The sequence below is a fragment of the Nerophis lumbriciformis genome, linkage group LG32 (assembly GCF_033978685.3).
Source record: "Nerophis lumbriciformis linkage group LG32, RoL_Nlum_v2.1, whole genome shotgun sequence".
Classification (NCBI taxonomy): domain Eukaryota; kingdom Metazoa; phylum Chordata; class Actinopteri; order Syngnathiformes; family Syngnathidae; genus Nerophis; species Nerophis lumbriciformis.
This window is the reverse complement of record NC_084579.2, coordinates 7,058,033-7,077,167: the sequence shown is the minus strand read 5'-3', so window position 1 is coordinate 7,077,167 and position 19,135 is coordinate 7,058,033. Positions and strand designations below refer to the sequence as shown.

The 19,135-nt window shown below is 39.9% G+C and overlaps 1 protein-coding gene across 1 annotated transcript in view; it reads left to right on the top strand.

Moving 5' to 3' along the window:
- The first annotated feature begins 540 nt into the window (after nt 1-540).
- Nucleotides 541-19,135, top strand: part of gmcl1 (germ cell-less, spermatogenesis associated) — a 25,848-nt gene continuing 7,253 nt past the window's right edge. The window contains exons 1-10 of the mRNA XM_061927031.2: nt 541-1,007; nt 7,053-7,225; nt 7,326-7,449; nt 7,538-7,634; nt 13,246-13,343; nt 13,426-13,538; nt 13,698-13,763; nt 16,481-16,565; nt 18,129-18,219; nt 18,296-18,436. Coding sequence (XP_061783015.1) covers nt 7,059-7,225; nt 7,326-7,449; nt 7,538-7,634; nt 13,246-13,343; nt 13,426-13,538; nt 13,698-13,763; nt 16,481-16,565; nt 18,129-18,219; nt 18,296-18,436 — 982 coding nt within the window. The 5' untranslated portion in view covers nt 541-1,007; nt 7,053-7,058. The remainder of the gene's footprint in view (nt 1,008-7,052; nt 7,226-7,325; nt 7,450-7,537; nt 7,635-13,245; nt 13,344-13,425; nt 13,539-13,697; nt 13,764-16,480; nt 16,566-18,128; nt 18,220-18,295; nt 18,437-19,135) is intronic.

Below are 19,135 nucleotides of genomic sequence, written 5' to 3'. Positions count from 1 at the left end.
TACTACCCACCTCTGTATATATCTGATAGTATATATCTGTATCATGAATCAATTTAAGTTGACCCCGATTTAAACAAGTTGAAAAAAACGTATTCGGGTGTTACCATTTAGTGGTCAATTGTACGGAATATGTACTGTACTGTGCAATCTACTAATACCGACCTACCCCTGAGTGTTAGACAAGCCTCCTCTCTTCCTGTTTTTAAATCTCTCTTAAAAACATACTTTTATTCCATGGCTTTTAACACTGAGTGATATCCATCCTGCAATGGCGCCCCATAATACACCTGCTGTGATCCTGTTTTTATGTTTTTATTAATTCTATTTTAATTATTTATTTTTTATCGTGTTCTGTTTGTGTTGTGTTGTGTTTGCTCGGTACTCGTTTTATCTTTTAACCTGCTCATTGTACAGCACTTTGGCTACCCCTGTGGTAAATTTTAAATGTGCTCTATAAATAAAGTTGATTTGATTTGATTTGAATAAAAGTCTCAATCAATGTCAGTTTAGGCTGCTCGCCGGCTCCTCATCACCACTTCAAGATGGCGGCCGAATTTCTCGCGTCACAGCAGCCAATGCTGCGTCTACTTACAAGATGTCTATGGTTGCTCACCAGATAAAAGTAGTAATTCAATTATCTGACAGTAGTGGCGCCCTTGAGCCTCACTCTCTTCTGTGACGCGGCCAAATAGAGAGCGAAGAAGAAGAAAAAAATAACACAAAAGCAAATGTTAGTCAGGTTTTCCACTTTGAGCATCTACATTTTGAATTGGCCTTTTTTTTCTTCTGTGTGAACAACATGTAACTGCATTATCGGCTTCTGCGAAGACGCAGCGTGTGGCTGCCAGTGCTTGGTGTCCTTTCGAGACTTTGTTTTGATTTGTACGTGAAATAACTTGTTACCTCAGATAGCTCGCTAACTAGCATCTCCAGCTGGCTAGCGAGATAAACAGACGTTGTTTGCTGCTAAAAGTCAACAAGCCGACCTCCTCCCTGCTCGTCACAAGGTAAGTTGCTTTTTACCTTATGTTCAATAACACCTACTGGATGTTATATTGGTGTGCAGTTACTGTAAAGGAGAGTTTACATGATGGTCGTCATGTATGTTGTGTACATATGACATGCCACACTATTAACCCAAACAATCGTTATGTTATGTCCTACTGAACATTAGTTTGGTCACTATTCACTTATTAAAGTCCCCCTTTTTTTTATTTTGCCTATGGACAAGAACACGTTTTTCTTGTTCTATGCATTCTAAATCCTAAATAAACTTTAGTATAAGTCAGCTAACAATGGAGTCATTGTCTAATTCGCCTATCTTGCACTCTTAAAAAAACATCCATCATCGTTTTATATACACACTAGAGATGCGCGGATAGGCAATTATTTCATCCGCAATCGCATCAGAAAGTCGTCAACCATCCGCCATCCACCCGATGTAACATTTGATCAGAACCGCACCCGCCCGCCATCCGCCCGCACCCGCCCGTTGTTATATATCTAATATAGACGATGCAAGGCATTAGTGAGGTTATAAAGCTTTTGCCTGTTAAAGAAAGGAGACTGATCCAATGCAGCACAGACATTCGCGTGCCACGCTGTCACGACCCAGACGCACACCAGTGCGCAATCATATGGGAGCCGCGCTGAGCGCACCTCCAAGCGCGTCTCGCTGCCGGCGACGGCCGGGTATGGGCCCAACGCTCCAGCGCCATCCATTTTCAGGGCTAGTTGATTCGGCAGGTGGGTTGTTACACACTCCTTAGCGGGTTCCGACGTCCATGGCCACCGTCCTGCTGTCTATATCAACCAGGGTGAGCCCCACCCCTTTCGTGAGCGCGCGGAGTGACCCCTGTTACGCGCCCCCGGCAACAGGGGTGGCGGGCAGGTAAGCTGCTTACCTGCTGCGCGTGACGCCGGCCGCAGCGAAGGCGGACGAGGCGGGGTGTCGGTGCGGTGGGCGCGGTGGTGACCCTGGACGTGCGTCGGGCCCTTCTCGCGGATCACCTCAGCTACGGCTCCCGGTGGGGCCCTCTCGGGGGAAGGGGCCTCGGTCCCGGACCCCGGCGAGGCGTCGGGGGCCTTCTCCGCTCCGTAAAAGTGTCCATCTCTTTTTTTTTTTTTTCTTCTGTTGTGGCATATATTGTGAAAGTCCAGTCCATAGTGGATCCAACATAATAGTGAGAGTCCAGTCCATAGTGGATCTAACATAATAGTGAGAGTCCAGTCCATAGTGGATCTAACATAATAGTGAGAGTCCAGTTATTGTGGATCTAACATAATAGTGTGAGAGTCCAGTCCATAGTGGATCTAACATAATAGTGTGAGAGTCCAGTCCATAGTGGATCTAACATAATAGTGAGAGTCCAGTTATTGTGGATCTAACATAATAGTGTGAGAGTCCAGTCCATAGTGGATCTAACATAATAGTGAGAGTCAAGTCCATAGTGGATCTAACATAATAGTGAGAGTCCAGTCCATAGTGGATCTAACATAATAGTGTGAGAGTCCAGTCCATAGTGGATCTAACATAATAGTGTGAGAGTCCAGTCCATAGTGGATCTAGCATAATATTGTGAAAGTCCAGTCCATAGTGGATCCAACATAATAGTGAGAGTCCAGTCCATAGTGGATCTAACATAATAGTGAGAGTCCAGTCCATAGTGGATCTAACATAATAGTGAGAGTCCAGTTATTGTGGATCTAACATAATAGTGTGAGAGTCCAGTGCATAGTGGATCTAACATAATAGTGTGAGAGTCCAGTCCATAGTGGATCTAATATAATAGTGAGAGTCCAGTCCATAGTGGATCTAACATAATAGTGAGAGTCCAGTCCATAGTGGATCTAACATAATAGTGTGAGAGTCCAGTCCATAGTGGATCTAACATAATAGTGTGAGAGTCCAGTCCATAGTGGATCTAACATAATTGTGAGAGTCCAGTCCATAGTGGATCTAACATAATAGTGAGAGTCCAGTCCATAGTGGGGGCAGCAGGAGACCATCCCGAGCGGAGACGGGTCAGCAGTGCAGAGATGTCCCCAACCGATGCACAGGCGAGCGGTCCACCCCGAGTCCCGACTCTGGACAGCCAGCACTTCATCCAAGGCCCCCCCTCCACAAGGGAGAGGGGGGCAGAGCAGAAAAGAAAAGAAACGGCAGATCAACTGGTCTAAAAGGGGGGTCTATTTAAAGGCTAGAGTATACAAATGAGTTTTAAGATGGGACTTAAATGTACCTTGAAGGTAGAAAAGCGCTATACAAGTATAACCCATTTACCATTTACATAGCCCTTAATCACAAGTGTCTCAAAGATCCCACATCAGAGCAAGGAAAAACTCAACCCAATGGGATACAATGAGAAACCTTGGAGGGGACCGCAGATGTGGGGACCCCCCGCTCCCCAGGCGACCGGTGCAATGGACGTCGAGTGGATCTAGTTAATAGTGTGAGAGTCCAGTCCATAGTGGATCTAACATAATAGTGTGAGAGTCCAGTCCATAGTGGATCTAACATAATAGTGAGAGTCCAGTCCATAGTGGATCTAACATAATAGTGAGAGTCCAGTCCATAGTGGATCTAACATAATAGTGTGAGAGTCCAGTCCATAGTGGATCTAACATAATAGTGTGAGAGTCCAGTCCATAGTGGATCTAACATAATAGTGAGAGTCCAGTCCATAGTGGATCTAACATAATAGTGTGAGAGTCCAGTCCATAGTGGATCTAACATAATAGTGAGAGTCCAGTCCATAGTGGATCTAACATAATAGTGTGAGAGTCCAGTCCATAGTGGATCTAACATAATAGTGTGAGAGTCCAGTCCATAGTGGATCTAACATAATAGTGAGAGTCCAGTCCATAGTGGATCTAACATAATAGTGAGAGTCCAGTCCATAGTGGATCTAACATAATAGTGTGAGAGTCCAGTCCATAGTGGATCTAACATAATAGTGTGAGAGTCCAGTTCATAGTGGATCTAACATAATAGTGAGAGTCCAGTCCATAGTGGATCTAACATAATAGTGAGAGTCCAGTCCATAGTGGATCTAACATAATAGTGAGAGTCCAGTCCATAGTGGATCTAACATAATAGTGTGAGAGTCCAGTCCATAGTGGATCTAACATAATAGTGTGAGAGTCCAGTCCATAGTGGATCTAACATAATAGTGAGAGTCCAGTCCATAGTGGATCTAACATAATAGTGTGAGAGTCCAGTCCATAGTGGATCTAACATAATAGTGAGAGTCCAGTCCATAGTGGATCTAACATAATAGTGTGAGAGTCCAGTCCATAGTGGATCTAACATAATAGTGAGAGTCCAGTCCATAGTGGATCTAACATAATAGTGAGAGTCCAGTCCATAGTGGATCTAACATAATAGTGAGAGTCCAGTCCATAGTGGATCTAACATAATAGTGTGAGAGTCCAGTCCATAGTGGATCTAACATAATAGTGAGAGTCCAGTCCATAGTGGATCTAACATAATAGTGAGAGTCCAGTCCATAGTGGATCTAACATAATAGTGAGAGTCCAGTCCATAGTGGATCTAACATAATAGTGTGAGAGTCCAGTCCATAGTGGATCTAACATAATAGTGTGAGAGTCCAGTCCATAGTGGATCTAACATAATAGTGAGAGTCCAGTCCATAGTGGATCTAACATAATAGTGAGAGTCCAGTCCATAGTGGATCTAACATAATAGTGTGAGAGTCCAGTCCATAGTGGATCTAACATAATAGTGTGAGAGTCCAGTCCATAGTGGATCTAACATAATAGTGAGAGTCCAGTCCATAGTCGGACCAGCAGGAGATCATCTTGAGTGGAGACAAGTCAGCAGCGCAGAGACGTCCCCAACTGACGCACAGATGAGTGGTCCACCCCGGGTCCCGACTTTGAACAGCTAGCGCCACATCTGTGGTCACCTAATAAATAACCTCTCCACGCAGGAGAGGGGGTCAGAGCAGAAAAGAGACGGCAGATCAACTGGTCTAAAAGGGGGGTCTATTTTCATAGACATAACGCAACGTTCCTTTTTCCCATTCAATAACAACAAACCTACTACTCACGGAATACTTGTGAGAGACAAAAAGACTGTTTTGGGACAAATTATGTTCCAGAACCATATATTTTACAGTCTGAATATAAGGAGGATGAGCAACAAGTTTGAGAAGCTGTTTGCTAAGCAGATCCCGCTTTAATGAGACACTATAGCATGATGTAGCAGTATTGCTAAGTGCTGAACAAGAACATAATAAAACAAACACTCACTGTACAAAGTCTGCTCTAATGCCGACTAATGGAATGTTTATATTTTACCGTTTAGATGGAGAGTTATTCACATACCTGCCAACTTTTGAAATCAGAAAAACCTAGTAGCCAGGGTCCAACACGCAAAATGATTGATTGCATTCAGACAGGTTAAAATGTTGCTAAAACCATCACTTTTCTATCAGTCACAGTGACTTTTCAAAACAAAAATATTACAGCAAAAATCATATGGGTTGATTGACATGTTTATTATGTACCGGTAAGCTAACTTCAATAGTTTGAAATTATTTTGACAGTTAATGCCAGTTATCCTGTCAACCTTTCACAAGACTTCAATTTGTTAATTGAAAGTATAAACAGTATAAACACTTTTTACAGTAAACAAATGGTAAAACAGTACTAAACAATTCCATTTAAAAAAAATTGGTGTCATTAACTTTCTGTCCAAGCTTGTATAATCTACTGCCTTGTTCAATTGTAAAAAATATTCTGTGCCTAAAATTCACATTTCTATCACAATTATCATACTGTAAACATGGTAAGCTAACTTAATTAAAATTAATAGTCCTGTCAATAGCATGGAATTACAATTCAAATGTAGTTTTTTTGTAAGCCTTTCAAAAGAATTCAAAATATGAAAAATTAATAAAAATTAATTTAAGCCATCAGACACTTGAAAAGTGGCACATCACATCTCTAATGTAATCATTTTAACTTTTCAACAGAAATAGCACTGCAAAAATATTAAGGACATACTTCTGTATTTTGGTAGTTATGCTGTCAACATTTAACAAGATTTCTTCAACTTGGACTTGAAAGCATAAATAGTATAAACACTTTTAACAGTATAACAGTACTAAACAATTCCAATAGATAACATTGGTGTCATAACCTTTTTGTGGCTAAAATCCAAATTTAGCAACGGCATTAGACTTGTGTTTTTTTGTCCCAACGTGGTCTTTTACATCGCTAATTCCTCCGTGTCCGATCGAAAAATCTTGTCTGCACAAGGTGCAATTCGCGTAGTTTTCACCCTTTTTGGAACGGATAATTATTCCCGGATAGGCTTTTGAATATTCTTCACGGAATGACTGCAGTTTTCTTTTCGGTTTAAGACTCGTTTGCGATTTTTCTCCGGCTGATTCCATGATCGTTCGCTCGTTTGGAAACAATGGCAACAGGTGCCTCGTGCTTGGCAGCGGTGCTATAAATAGCCTCGCGCATGGCATTCGGAATGGCTCGATAGGAAGTTACGGGAAGCAGTGTCGATTGTCATTGTTGTTACGCGATTTCGTGAATAAAACTTTAAAAAAAAAAAAAAAATGTAATTAATGAAAAACCGTATTTTTTATCACTGCAACCGTAACCCGGAATAGGTTGATGAAAACCGTACTAATTACGGGAAAACCGGAGTAGTTGGCAGGTATGTATTCATAATTCCCACAAATGGTTTAAAATGTGTTGCCGCAAGTGGTTAATTTTTTGGGTGAGTTTTGAGGGGGGGAAATTATTTTAAGTGCGTCTTATAGTCAGAAAAATACGGTATATGGTAAAACGTGTGTTTTCAGTCCTTTGTTTCCACTGCTGCTACAAGGTTCTGTTTTAGTTATAGATGCTGAGATAGGCTCCAGCACCTCCGTGACCCTGATAGGGACAAGCGGTAGAAAATGGATGGATGGATGGCTTAGTACTATAACAACTTTAAGTATTCATCTTGAAAATGCTTTAAAACATTGACTAGCTAGTGTGTTGATATCGTTTCTGTTCTTTTCGTGCAGACGAAGATGGGGAATCTGGGGAGCAGGTTCCAGTCCACCTCTCAGGGACGGGAGGAAACGACGGAAAGCCGCCACAAACACAGCTGCGAATGTAAGAAGAGGAAACGGAACACACAGTGTGACTGCGAGAGCGAGAAAGAGGAGGAGGACGCCATACTGGACACACCGCGCAGGCGAGTCAAACAGCAGACCTCCCATGATTGTTTTGGGTTTTCCCGAAGCTTTCGTTACATCTTCTCACACATTTTCTTCGTCTTTATCTGTCTTAAACAGGAAAAAATTGAAAAGCACTTCCAATTACATTTATCAGACGTTGTTCCTGAATGGAGAAAACAGTGACATTCGCATCTGCGCGCTGGGACAGGAGTGGAACCTTCACAAGTTGTACCTGTGCCAGGTAAAACCAAGCGAGACAAAACCGTCACACCCCCTTAATGTCATCCTCATCTTTCATACAATTGTTTTCTTGTTTTGGCGACCGCTAGTCAGGATATTTCTCCAGCATGTTCAGCGGCTCTTGGAAGGAGTCGAACATGATGGAAATCAACTTGGAGATCCCCGACCAGAACATTGATGTAGAAGGTGATATTTATTTACTATACCATATAGGGCTGGGCCGATAAAATGATATCAGTATATATAAATGATAAATGGGTTGTACTTGTATAGCGCTTTTCTACCTTCAAGGTACTCAAAGCGCTTTGACACTACTTCCACATTTACCCATTCACACACACATTCACACACTGATGGAGGGAGCTGCCATGCAAGGCGCTACCAGCACCCATCAGGAGCAAGGGTGAAGTGTCTTGCTCAGGACACAACGGACATGACGAGGTTGGTAGTAGGTGGGGATTGAACCAGGGACCCTCGGGTCGCGCACGGCCACTCTTCCACTGCGCCACGCCGTCCCTGATAGACACTTGACAGCCCACGAATTTTAACTTTTTAAGGTCAAGGCTAGTGTTGCCTTAAAGGAGGGCTTATATATATATATATATATATATATATATATATATATATATATATATATATATATAAAACTGTTTTTTTGTATTCATTACTAATATAAACTTGTCAGCTTTTTGTCATTTCATGATGCCTTTATTTCTATTTTTACATTTGGATAGAAGAAAGTATATATTTTTTAATTATATATTTGTTTAAGTTACCGTATGTAGATGCTCTATCGGGACAGATCCATTAAGAGTTTGAGCAGAAATATGTCATATAGGAATTAACTATACACGATAAAACATTAACAAAATGCGATGTCACATTAATGTTTTTTTAAGTAATACCTTTGTGACATGAAAAAAACACAAGTAATGTAAAAAAAAAACTTGTGTTTACTTTTTGATATCAAAATTAAATACAAAGCAGTTTGGCTAATGAAGATGAAGTCTAATAAACAAGCTTTGTTCTTCTCTCGGTTCAGTAAATCAGTTTGGCCAACAAAAATAAAGATGGGTAAAACCTCTCACATCGAATACACAATCTTCACAGTATTCATTCAATTCGACAAGATGACAAAACATTTGAGCTAGTATTGATGTTATTTGAACACTGATACTGTTTGCAGTTACATAAAGGAGTGAATATCCCAGTAAACAAACTAAAAACTTCATAAAAGTTATGACAACTTTCACGACACAACGCCTGCTGCATGTTTCCTCACCTCATTAACTCTGTCACAGCAGCTGATGGACAAAATAAAAGTAACATCAAATAGTTTAGTGTCCTTCGTCATATACTTTTAGTGTGGGGACAAGTGCGTCTGTCTCCAATATTGTCCACACCTGTCTCCATCTAAACACAGCAGTGCGCTCTCATACCTGCCAACTACTCCGGTTTTCCCGTAATTAGTACGGTTTTCATCAACCTATTCCGAGTTACGGTTGCAGTGATAAAAAATACGGTTTTTCATTAATTAAAAAAAAAAAAAATTTTCAAGTGTCTGATGGCTTAAATTAATTTTCATTAATTTTTCATATTTTGAATTCTTTTGAAAGGCTTACAAAAAAACTACATTTGAATTGTAATTCCATGCTATTGACAGGACTATTAATTTTAATGAAGTTAGCTTACCATGTTTACAGTATGATAATTGTGATAGAAATGTGAATTTTAGGCACAGAATATTTTTTACAATTGAACAAGGCAGTAGATTACCTACTCAGTGGCCTAGTGGTTAGAGTGTCCGCCCTGAGATCGGTAGGTTGTGAGTTCAAATCCCGGCCGAGTCATACCAAAGACTATAAAAATGGGACCCATTGCCTCCCTGCTTGGCACTCAGTATCAAGGGTTGGAATTGGGGGTTAAATCACCAAAAATGATTCCCGTGCGCGGCCACTGCTGCTGCCCACTGCTCCCCTCACCTCCCAGGGGGTGATCAAGGGTGATGGGTCAAATGCAGAGAATAATTTCGCCACACCTAGTGTGTGTGTGACAATCATTGGTACTTTAACTTTAACTTTAACTTTATTATACAAGCTTGGACAGAAAGTTAATAATAACACCATTTTTTTTTTTAATGGAATTGTTTAGTACTGTTTTTTATTTGTTTACTGTAAAAAGTGTTTATACTTTCAATTAACAAATTGAAGTCTTGTGAAAGGTTGACAGGATAACTGGCATTAACTGTCAAAATAATTTCAAACTATTGAAGTTAGCTTACAGAATAAACATGTCAATCAACCCATATGATTTTTGCTGTAATATTTTTGTTTTGAAAAGTCACTGTGACTGATAGAAAAGTGATGGTTTTAGCAACATTTTAACCTGTCTGAATGCTAATAATCATTTTGCGTCGGGGGGCGAAGGAACCCCCCACCAGGACTTTGTCCTGGACCTACCGGGGCCTGCGGCCCCTGGACCCTGGCTACTAGGTTTTTCTGATTTCAAAAGTTGGCAGGTATGCGCTCTTAACCGCACGGCGTGAAGCGAGGGAAAATTACGTTAAACCAAGCGCTTGACTCCATTTACTCCCAGGGGAAATCTCCCAAGCAAAGTCTGTATCATTGCTTCGCCATGATTATCAAGCCAAACGACGCTAGTGCGCATGCGCCTGACTTCGTGTTGCCTAAAATGCAAAAGTTACGGGGTTTCGGAATTTAAAAAAATGAGACGTATTACTAACCGCCGGAAATTTTATCGCAAATTATCATTATACCGTTTATTGTTACATCCCTCGTCCATGAACAAGTAAAAAGTCAATAGCTGTCACGGCATGTCACGGCCGCGTATGTTGGAAACATTTTTAGGGCATTACGGCAAATGACGAGGGAAATCGCGGCTTTTGCCACAGTTGCCGTGTTTAGATTCGAGCCCTGACTTAATCGGTATCAATAACAAATGTGTTCAATAAAACATTCTATGTTTGTATGTAGTTATGTAGGTAGAAACTGAAAATTACGAAGCAAGGTTATTTGCATGAACAAAAGCAGTTGCGCTCTGGTAACCTAGCAAAACAGGAAGTGGTCACTGGGCAATGGAGGGACACGCTGACGGCTAAATAGGTAACAGTATCAAGTTTAGTTGTGCCATCTTGCTGTTTTGTTTTTGAGTGCTGCAAAGAGCGAATACATTTTAGATAAAACAGGAAAGGTTACCTAGACATAGGGGTGTAACAGTACACAAAAATTTAGGTTCGGTACATACCTTGGTTTAGAGGTCGCGGTTCGGTTAATTTTCGGTACAGTAAGAAAACAACAAAATATACATTTTTTGGTTATTTATTTACCAAATTTGTAAACAATGGCATAACATACATATACACACAGGGTCCATTGCCAGGGTTGATGTGGTCAACATATATAAAATAAAAAATAAATAAGATAAGGCTCAGAATGGTTTTTTAACAAAACTTTTCTACATATAAAGTGCTTTTTTTGATTTATTGATTGAGACTTTTATTAGTACATTGCACTGTACATATTCCGTACAATTGACCACTATATGGTAACACCCCAATAAGTTTTTCAACTTGTTTAAGTCGGGGTCCACGTTAATCAACATTAAACTGCCTCAAGTTGTTGCTCAGATTAAATAAAATGACAAAACTTTTCTTCTACATATAAAAAGTGCAACATTAAACAGTTTCAAGTCAACTCAGCCTCAGAATACCTTTTCTCTCCCCCCCCCAGCCTGGCTAACTTGGCAGTAAAAGGATATATGGGCTCATTGTTCTTCCACCATAGAAGTGGGTCAAAATCTAGTTTTTAAAACAATATGGTCTTTAAATCTGCTGCTATAAAAACATTCGTTATTGCTTTAGCCCTGCCTGACTCGCCGAGGAGAGGCTGCTTGAATGCGGTGGGAGCTGTTTGCTCGTCTTTATCTTTGTTGAAGCGATGTTCACTTGGGGGTGGTGACGCTTCAAATGGGTTAGCATGTTTGACGTGTTGGCAGAAGCATGCCTTACCGCTGCTGAACAATGTTGGCAAACCTCCGTCCCCCATTGTTGTATCGCACCGCGCAGCCAAAGTCTTCCCAAACGGGAGATCTTAACGAGGCAAGAGGGTCTTCCGGCTCTGGCTTTTATATGTTGTCGTAGACCGGTCGTTGCTAGCATGCCGTGTGTTGTGCCTCGGTGTGCATTGTTTACACAACGTGCGGTGTGCTACTTAATATGTCCGTGTGGTTCAAACAGTTCAATACAAATGCACGTACCGTTACACCCCTACCTAGTGTCGGAGGAGGATATTTACATATATCCGAATTTAAGTTGTACTTCTTCCATTTCTTTGTCATATTTGAAAACAGCTCGTGTTTTCCATTTCTTCTCTTGATGCTCTGTCAGCAAGTAAACTGTGTGTGTAAACCTTGAGTTCTTTGGAATGTATTATGGCTAGCATTTGTTTTGTCTACAGAGATGGGACGAGAGAGAGGGTGATGGGATCGGGAAGACAGACCATTTTGGGGAGGCGCAATAGAATGTTCTAGGGTTAGACTGGTCTCAATCAATGTATATTGGCAAAGCTTTGAGAATATACAACAAAATACCTATTCTGTCTCTGGTGGTTTTTCAACTCAGCTTTAAGTGTCGTAAAGAGCTTGGGAGCGAATTGTGACTTGAATTCCCTGGGAGGAACAACTGGTCCAAAAAGCAACACTAGACAGTATGGCACTTTTTGGGATTTTGGGATTCCTTATTCGGGTATACGGTAGAAAATGGATTGATGGAAAAAACATGTAGGAACTAAGGTTTAGGACTGTTGAAATAAAAATAAAACACAAAATATAACAAATGTGCTATTTTAAAATAATAGTAATTTATTCCAATAATTAAATGATAATTACTGCATAACATAAATTAATATACATAAATAATGATAACATATATTTTATACAGCCACATTTTCCTGGCACTAAAATAGTTCTCCTCTGTTTACATTCTCACACTTTGCACTATTTTGTTACACTTTATTAAGCTTTCCTTGTTCCCTACATTTCCTTATTGTTCCACTTTCATTTAAGGAGGTTATTATTAAGTAGTCAATGTAATTTAACAATTTTCCATTGTTGTGCTGACATTTTCTTTCCTTTCTGTCTTGATCCATCCATCCATCCATTTTCTACCGCTTATTCCCTTCGGGGTCGCGGGGGGCGCTGGAGCCTATCTCAGCTACAATCGGGCGGAAGGCGGGGTACACCCTGGACAAGTCGCCACCTCATCGCAGGGCCAACACAGATAGACAGACAACATTCACACTCACATTCACACACTAGGGCCAATTTAGTGTTGCCAATCAACCTATCCCCAGGTGCATGTCTTTGGAGGTGGGACGAAGCCGGAGTACCCGGAGGGAACCCACGCAGTCACGGGGAGAACATGCAAACTCCACACAGAAAGATCCCGAGGCCGGGATTGAACTCACGACTACTCAGGACCTTCGTATTGTGAGGCAGACGCACTAACCCTTCTTCCACCGTGCTGCCCTCTTTCTGTCTTGATAGCTAAGGAAATTATTATCAGAGGAAGATTACATTTGAAATACAAATGTTTACATTTAATATATTGTTCTACTTGCCCTTATTTTTGACAAGTCATAAACAAATCATTATCGATATCGACCAATAGAAAACACTTATATCATGATAGTTTTCCGCAATAGTCTTAGACCTAGTAGTAATAAAGATAATATACATGACCATCACTCAATTTTTCTTCAACTTTCCATTATGTGTTTAGCTCTGCAGGTGGTTTTTGGATCCTTGTACAGGGACGACGTTCTAATCAAGCCCAGCTGTGTCGTCAGTATACTCGCAGCCGCCTGTATGCTGCAGCTGGTCAGTACATTCTGTTTGTGTACTGCAGACAAAAAATCAGCAAGGAGTGAAGTAGGTGTTACTGTTTTTGTGGTGTTGGCAGGATGGTTTGATCCAGCAGTGTGGCGAGTCCATGAAGGAAAACATCAGCGCAAAGACCGTGTGCGGCTTCTACGCCTGTTCTTGCATCTACGGCCTGGAGTCCGTCATGAAAAAGTCAGCGTCTTAACTCATGTCATGACTTGAAAGCACAACACTTCTGCAATACTTAACTTGGGAGTTTCAGTAGTCCTTTGTTATGTTGGAGACGTTAGTTGTTATTGTTTGGTACTGACAGACTACAATCTGTTATGACTAAATTATGTGTGGTTGCAGATGTCTTGAGTGGCTTCTAAACAACCTCATGACTCATCAAAATGTGGACTTGATGAAAGAAATTGGGTATGTGAGCTCATCTTCCACTTATTAATAGGGGTGTCCAAAAACAATTATTTTCGAATGACTTGCGATTCTTTTTTGTAATGATTCTTAATCGATTTAAAAAAAAAATCAATTAAAAAATATATACTTTTTTTTTTTTAATCTATCCTTTCCAGCCAGACAAATCATATTGTTCATGTAGATGGCCATATTTGCTGTACAGATAAGTAAGTACCGTATTTTTCGGACTATAAGTCACAGTTTTTTTCATAGTTTGGCCGGGGGTGCGACCATACTTGCCAACCCTCCCGGATTTTCCGGGAGACTCCCGAAATTCAGCGCCTCTCCCGAAAACCTCCCGGGACAAATTTTCTTCCGAAAATCTCCCGAAATTCAGGCGGACCTGTGTGACGTGTCGACAGCCTGTTTTCAGGTTCGCTTTCCCACAATATAAACAGTGTGCCTGCCCAATCACGTTATAACTGTAGAATGATCGAGGGCGAGTTCTTGGTTTCTTATGTGGGTTTATTGTTAGGCAGTTTCATTAACGTCCTCAGTCACGTTTTCGTCTACCGTAAAGCAGTTTGTCTGCTGTAAACAGCAATGTTGTGACACTCTTAAACAGGATAATACTGCCATCTACTGTACATGCATATGTGACAATAACATCTATGGCTTTTAGAGAGTGCAGTGCACAACTGCGCACACAACAAGGAGACGAAGCAGATTGCATCATCAGAGAGGGTGTTCAGCATGGTTAGAAAAATAGTGACAGAGAATAGAACAAGGATGGACAATTCAACCCTTAACTCAACAATGAGTAGATGAGTGTTATGTGTGTATATGTGGAAATAAATGAACACTGAAATTCAATCAAGTATTTCTCTTATATATATATATATATATATATATATATATATATATATATATATATATATATATATATATATATATATATATATAAAAAAACAAAAATATATATATATATATATATATATATATATATATATATATATATATGAAATACTTGACTTGGTGAATTCTAGCTGTAAATATACTTCTCCCCTCTTAACCACGCCCCCAAACACGCCCCCCGACCACGCTCCCACCCCCCACCTCCCGAAATCGGAGGTCTCAAGGTTGGCAAGTATGGGTGCGACTTATACTCAGGAGCGACTTATGTGTGAAATTATTAACACATTAGCGTAAAATATCAAACAATATTATTTAGCTCATTCACGTAAGAGACTAGACCTATAAGATTTCATGGGATTTAGCGATTAGGAGTGACAGATTGTTTGGTAAACGTATAGCATGTTCTATATGTTATAGTTATTTGAATGACTCTTACCATAATATGTTACGTTAACATACTAGTTGGTTATTTATGCCTCATATAACGTACACTTATTCAGCCTGTTGTTCACTATTCTTTATTTATTTTAAATTGCCTTTCAAATGTCTATTCTTGGTGTTGGCTTTTATCAAATACATTTCCCCCAAAAATGCGACTTATACTCCAGTGCGACTTCTATGTTTTTTCCCTTCTTTATTATGTGTTTTCGGTCGGTGCGACTTATACTCCGGGGCGACTTATACTCCGAAAAATACGGTAGCTCAATTGAAGAGAAACGCGTAGACACTGTACCCTTGTACAGTGTCGTCCCACACTCTTGACGAAAGATTGTACGCCACCTCTTTTATTTTGGACTTTCCCTGATTACATGGCAGCAGCTGTTTCTAAAGGGACGGGGGTCGTAAACCGCCACCGCCTTTTGGTTACAAAACAGTTCAAAGAAAAGGTCGTAAACGTACGACGTACTCGTACATTTCCCAAAAAAATGCGACTTATACTCCAGTGCGACTTATATATGTTTTTTTCCTTCTTTATTATGCATTTTCGGCCGGTGCGACTTACACTCCGAAAAATACGGTAAAACAAAAATGTATCAAAGCTGTTTGATTATTTTAGGGAGGAATATATTCAATGATAGAACTGGCACCCAATGGTATTAAAAGAGTATTGCTTGTGAATCGAGAATCATTTTGAATTGATTCTGAATTGACTCGTTACTTAGACAAACTTTAATGATCCACAAGGGAAATTGTTCCACACAGTAGCTCAGTTACAAAGGATGGAAAGGATTGTGCATACAAGGGCACAAAAAGAGGGCGAAAACAAAAGGTATAAAGTAGACTACAAATGTACCGTATTTTTTGGACTAACGGAAAATCCTTTAATTTTCTCAATAATCGACAGTGCGCCTTATAACCTGGTGCATCTAATGTACGGAATAATTCTGGTTGTGCTTACCGACCTCGAAGCAATTTCATTTGGTACATGGTGTAATGATAAGTGTGACCAGTAGATGGTAGTCACAAAAAAGAGAAACGTGTAGACTGCAATATGATGCCAGTAAACAACACCAAAACTTTAAATATTCCATTGAAAATAAAGAGCATTACACACGGCACTCAAAAATCTGTCAGAATGTTTTAGTATGCCCCAAGAATCGAATTGAATCGTGTGGTGCCCAAAGATTCACATCCCTCCTTATTACAGTACTGACCTGATATAAGAGAACCCCCTTTTTTAAGACAAGAAAAAGGTCATTTGTCACTACTGTATAAATCTGTACACCGTGAATATAAGACGTCTTAAAAGCAAAACAATTATTGTCTTATACTTTGGTCGATTAAATGTAATGCATACTCACTGTTGACTTGCGTTCGTTAAGGACGGAAGTGATGGAGCAACTTATCCAGTCGTCGGACCTGTTTGTCATGCAGGTGGAGATGGACGTCTACACCGCGTTAAAAAAGGTACTCTTTGGCTATGTTCACACTGCAGGGGCGGATGTCTAATTCAGATTTTTTTGGTCAAATCCGGTCTTCTTATGTATTCGTTCACGTTACAAAAAAAATGTCTAATGGGACCCGCATGTCAACATGACGTCACACGCTGCATGTTTTTTAGGAAAAAAATGTGATTTTTCTCTCCAATTGCAATTCAATTTGCGATTTTTATATGTTACACATAAAAATGCATAAAACTGTGACTGTCAATCAACATATTCTTGTCTCAAGGTGCCACACATTAGAATAATATGCAATAATTGACTTTAACAAATATTTGGCTTTATGCAGACAGACTTAGAGCTTTTGTTCATATCATGCTCCTAAATTGAAGAAATAACCAATAAAAACTATTCTGTGATCATAACGTAATGTAATCATAATATATAATAATAATGAAAGTAACAATTTAAAAAGATATAGACTTTTACTGTATAATTGTTTACCATTGTACTGTAATTGGAAAGTAAATAACTTTGTTATCCTAAATAAATAAACAAAAATAAAAAGGAAATGGACTCATTTCTGTGAGCAAACATTTTACTTAAATAAATATTGAACATTTTAAAGTGCGTTTTTTTTTCTCCCCCAGTTGGAAAAACGAGGTCGGACGTTGTCTTTTTGTTTATTGCCATCACGTGATCATGGCTTTGTCTCTCATCGGTCCGTGTTGATGGGCGTATATTGCCCATCCGATTTGAAGCTAAACTATTACCACAATGGGACATTTGGCTCTGTAATCATATTTTTTTCCTCTTAGTTTTTGTTACATTTGGCTTTGTAATCATATTTTGTTCCTTCTAGTTTTTGTTACATTTGGCTTTGTAATCATATTTTTTTCCTCCTAATTTTTGTCCCATTTGGCTTTTTAATCATATTTTTTTTGTCCTAGTTTTTGTTACATTTGGCTTTGTAATCATATTTTCTTCCTCCTAGTTTTCGTTACATTTGGCTTTGTAATCATATATTTTCTTCCTAATTTTTTTCCCATTTGGCTTGGAAATCATTTTTTTTTCTTCGTAATTTTTGTTCCATTTGGCTTTCTAATCATATTTTTTTTCCTCCTAATTTTTGTTACTTTACGGCACTTCTCACTGGCATGTCGTGAGTAGGGCGGCTATCTGTACGTGCTTCCTGTGTGCGTGAGCTTGTGTGTAAAGCTGGCGCCCCGCTCTCCTGTACGTGGTGGAGACATGAGTGGTGTAACATTGACGTGAGTTCTAGAAACATTCTGTTTTCTGTGCATTTGTCAACTATCTATTATGCAACCGTCTATTTTGGCGAATAATTATGACGATTTTTGATGACGTATTGGTGGGATCAAGGCGACCAGATCGTTCAGACTGCAGTTGCATCGGATACAAAGCTGATTTATATCCAATTACGAAAGAGGCCTGGGTGGGATTTGAAAAATCCGAATTGCACTGTTTGCATTGACATAAAACATTTTTAATTTAACTGCAGTGTGAACAAGGCTTTTAGACACGACTTATTTCTCCTCCCTCATTTTCCCTCCCTCCTTTTTGCCAGTGGATGTTCCTGCAGCTCAACCCCTCGTGGGACGGACCCATAAAGCAGCTCCTGGTGGACGCAGATTCTTGGCTGTGCAAGCGTAGGAGCGGTAACTTGCTTATCTTTAGGCAAAATAAGCTCCTTTTTGGGGATTTTTTACTGACAGGTTTTCTTTTTACTTTCAGACCTCAGTGAGAAGGAGCCTTTCTTAAATACGGAGGAGGGCGCCCCCTTTTGCTCTGTCTTCAAACATGTACGTCTCCAGTATATTGTCAACGACCTCGCTTCGGCACGTATTTTGGAGCGGGACAACATTTTGCCTCCTGGTAAGCTGCTAATTGTTTGGTTTTTACTGTAGCTCACAAAAATGACGGAAGCACACAGTCTGATGCTCTTTTTAAATGTTATTGCCGACATTAACACGCCAACAGCTGCCCTCCTAACACTGCGGTAGCCTAGCCAGTAGACACAACAACATTATGCACCAATGACAATTATCGGGGGGGCATCTGCGGCCCCCTCCAAGGTTTCTCATTGTGCCCATTAGGGTTGAGTTTTTTTCTTGCCCTGTTAGCAAAGTTATGATGCCATCTACTGTAGGGAGTTGTGATGACAAGCTACATTCACAGACAGTGCCATTATAATTAGAGATGTCCGATAATGGCTTTTTTGCCGATATCCGATATTCCGATATTGTCCAACTCTTAATTACCGATTCCGATATCAACCGATACCGATATATACAGTCGTGGAATTAACACATTATTATGCCTAATTTTGTTGTGATGCCTCGCTGGATGCATTAAGCAATGTAACTTTACCATGAATTGACTAACGTGGACCCCGACTTAAACAAGTTGAAAAACTTATTTGGGTGTTATCATTTAGTGGTCAATTGTACGGAATATGTACTGTACTGTGCAATCTACTAATAAAAGTTTCAATCAATCAATCAAAAACAAGGTTTTCCAAAATAAGAGAACAACTTCAACTCCAGTTATGGAAAAAAGTGCCAACATGGCACT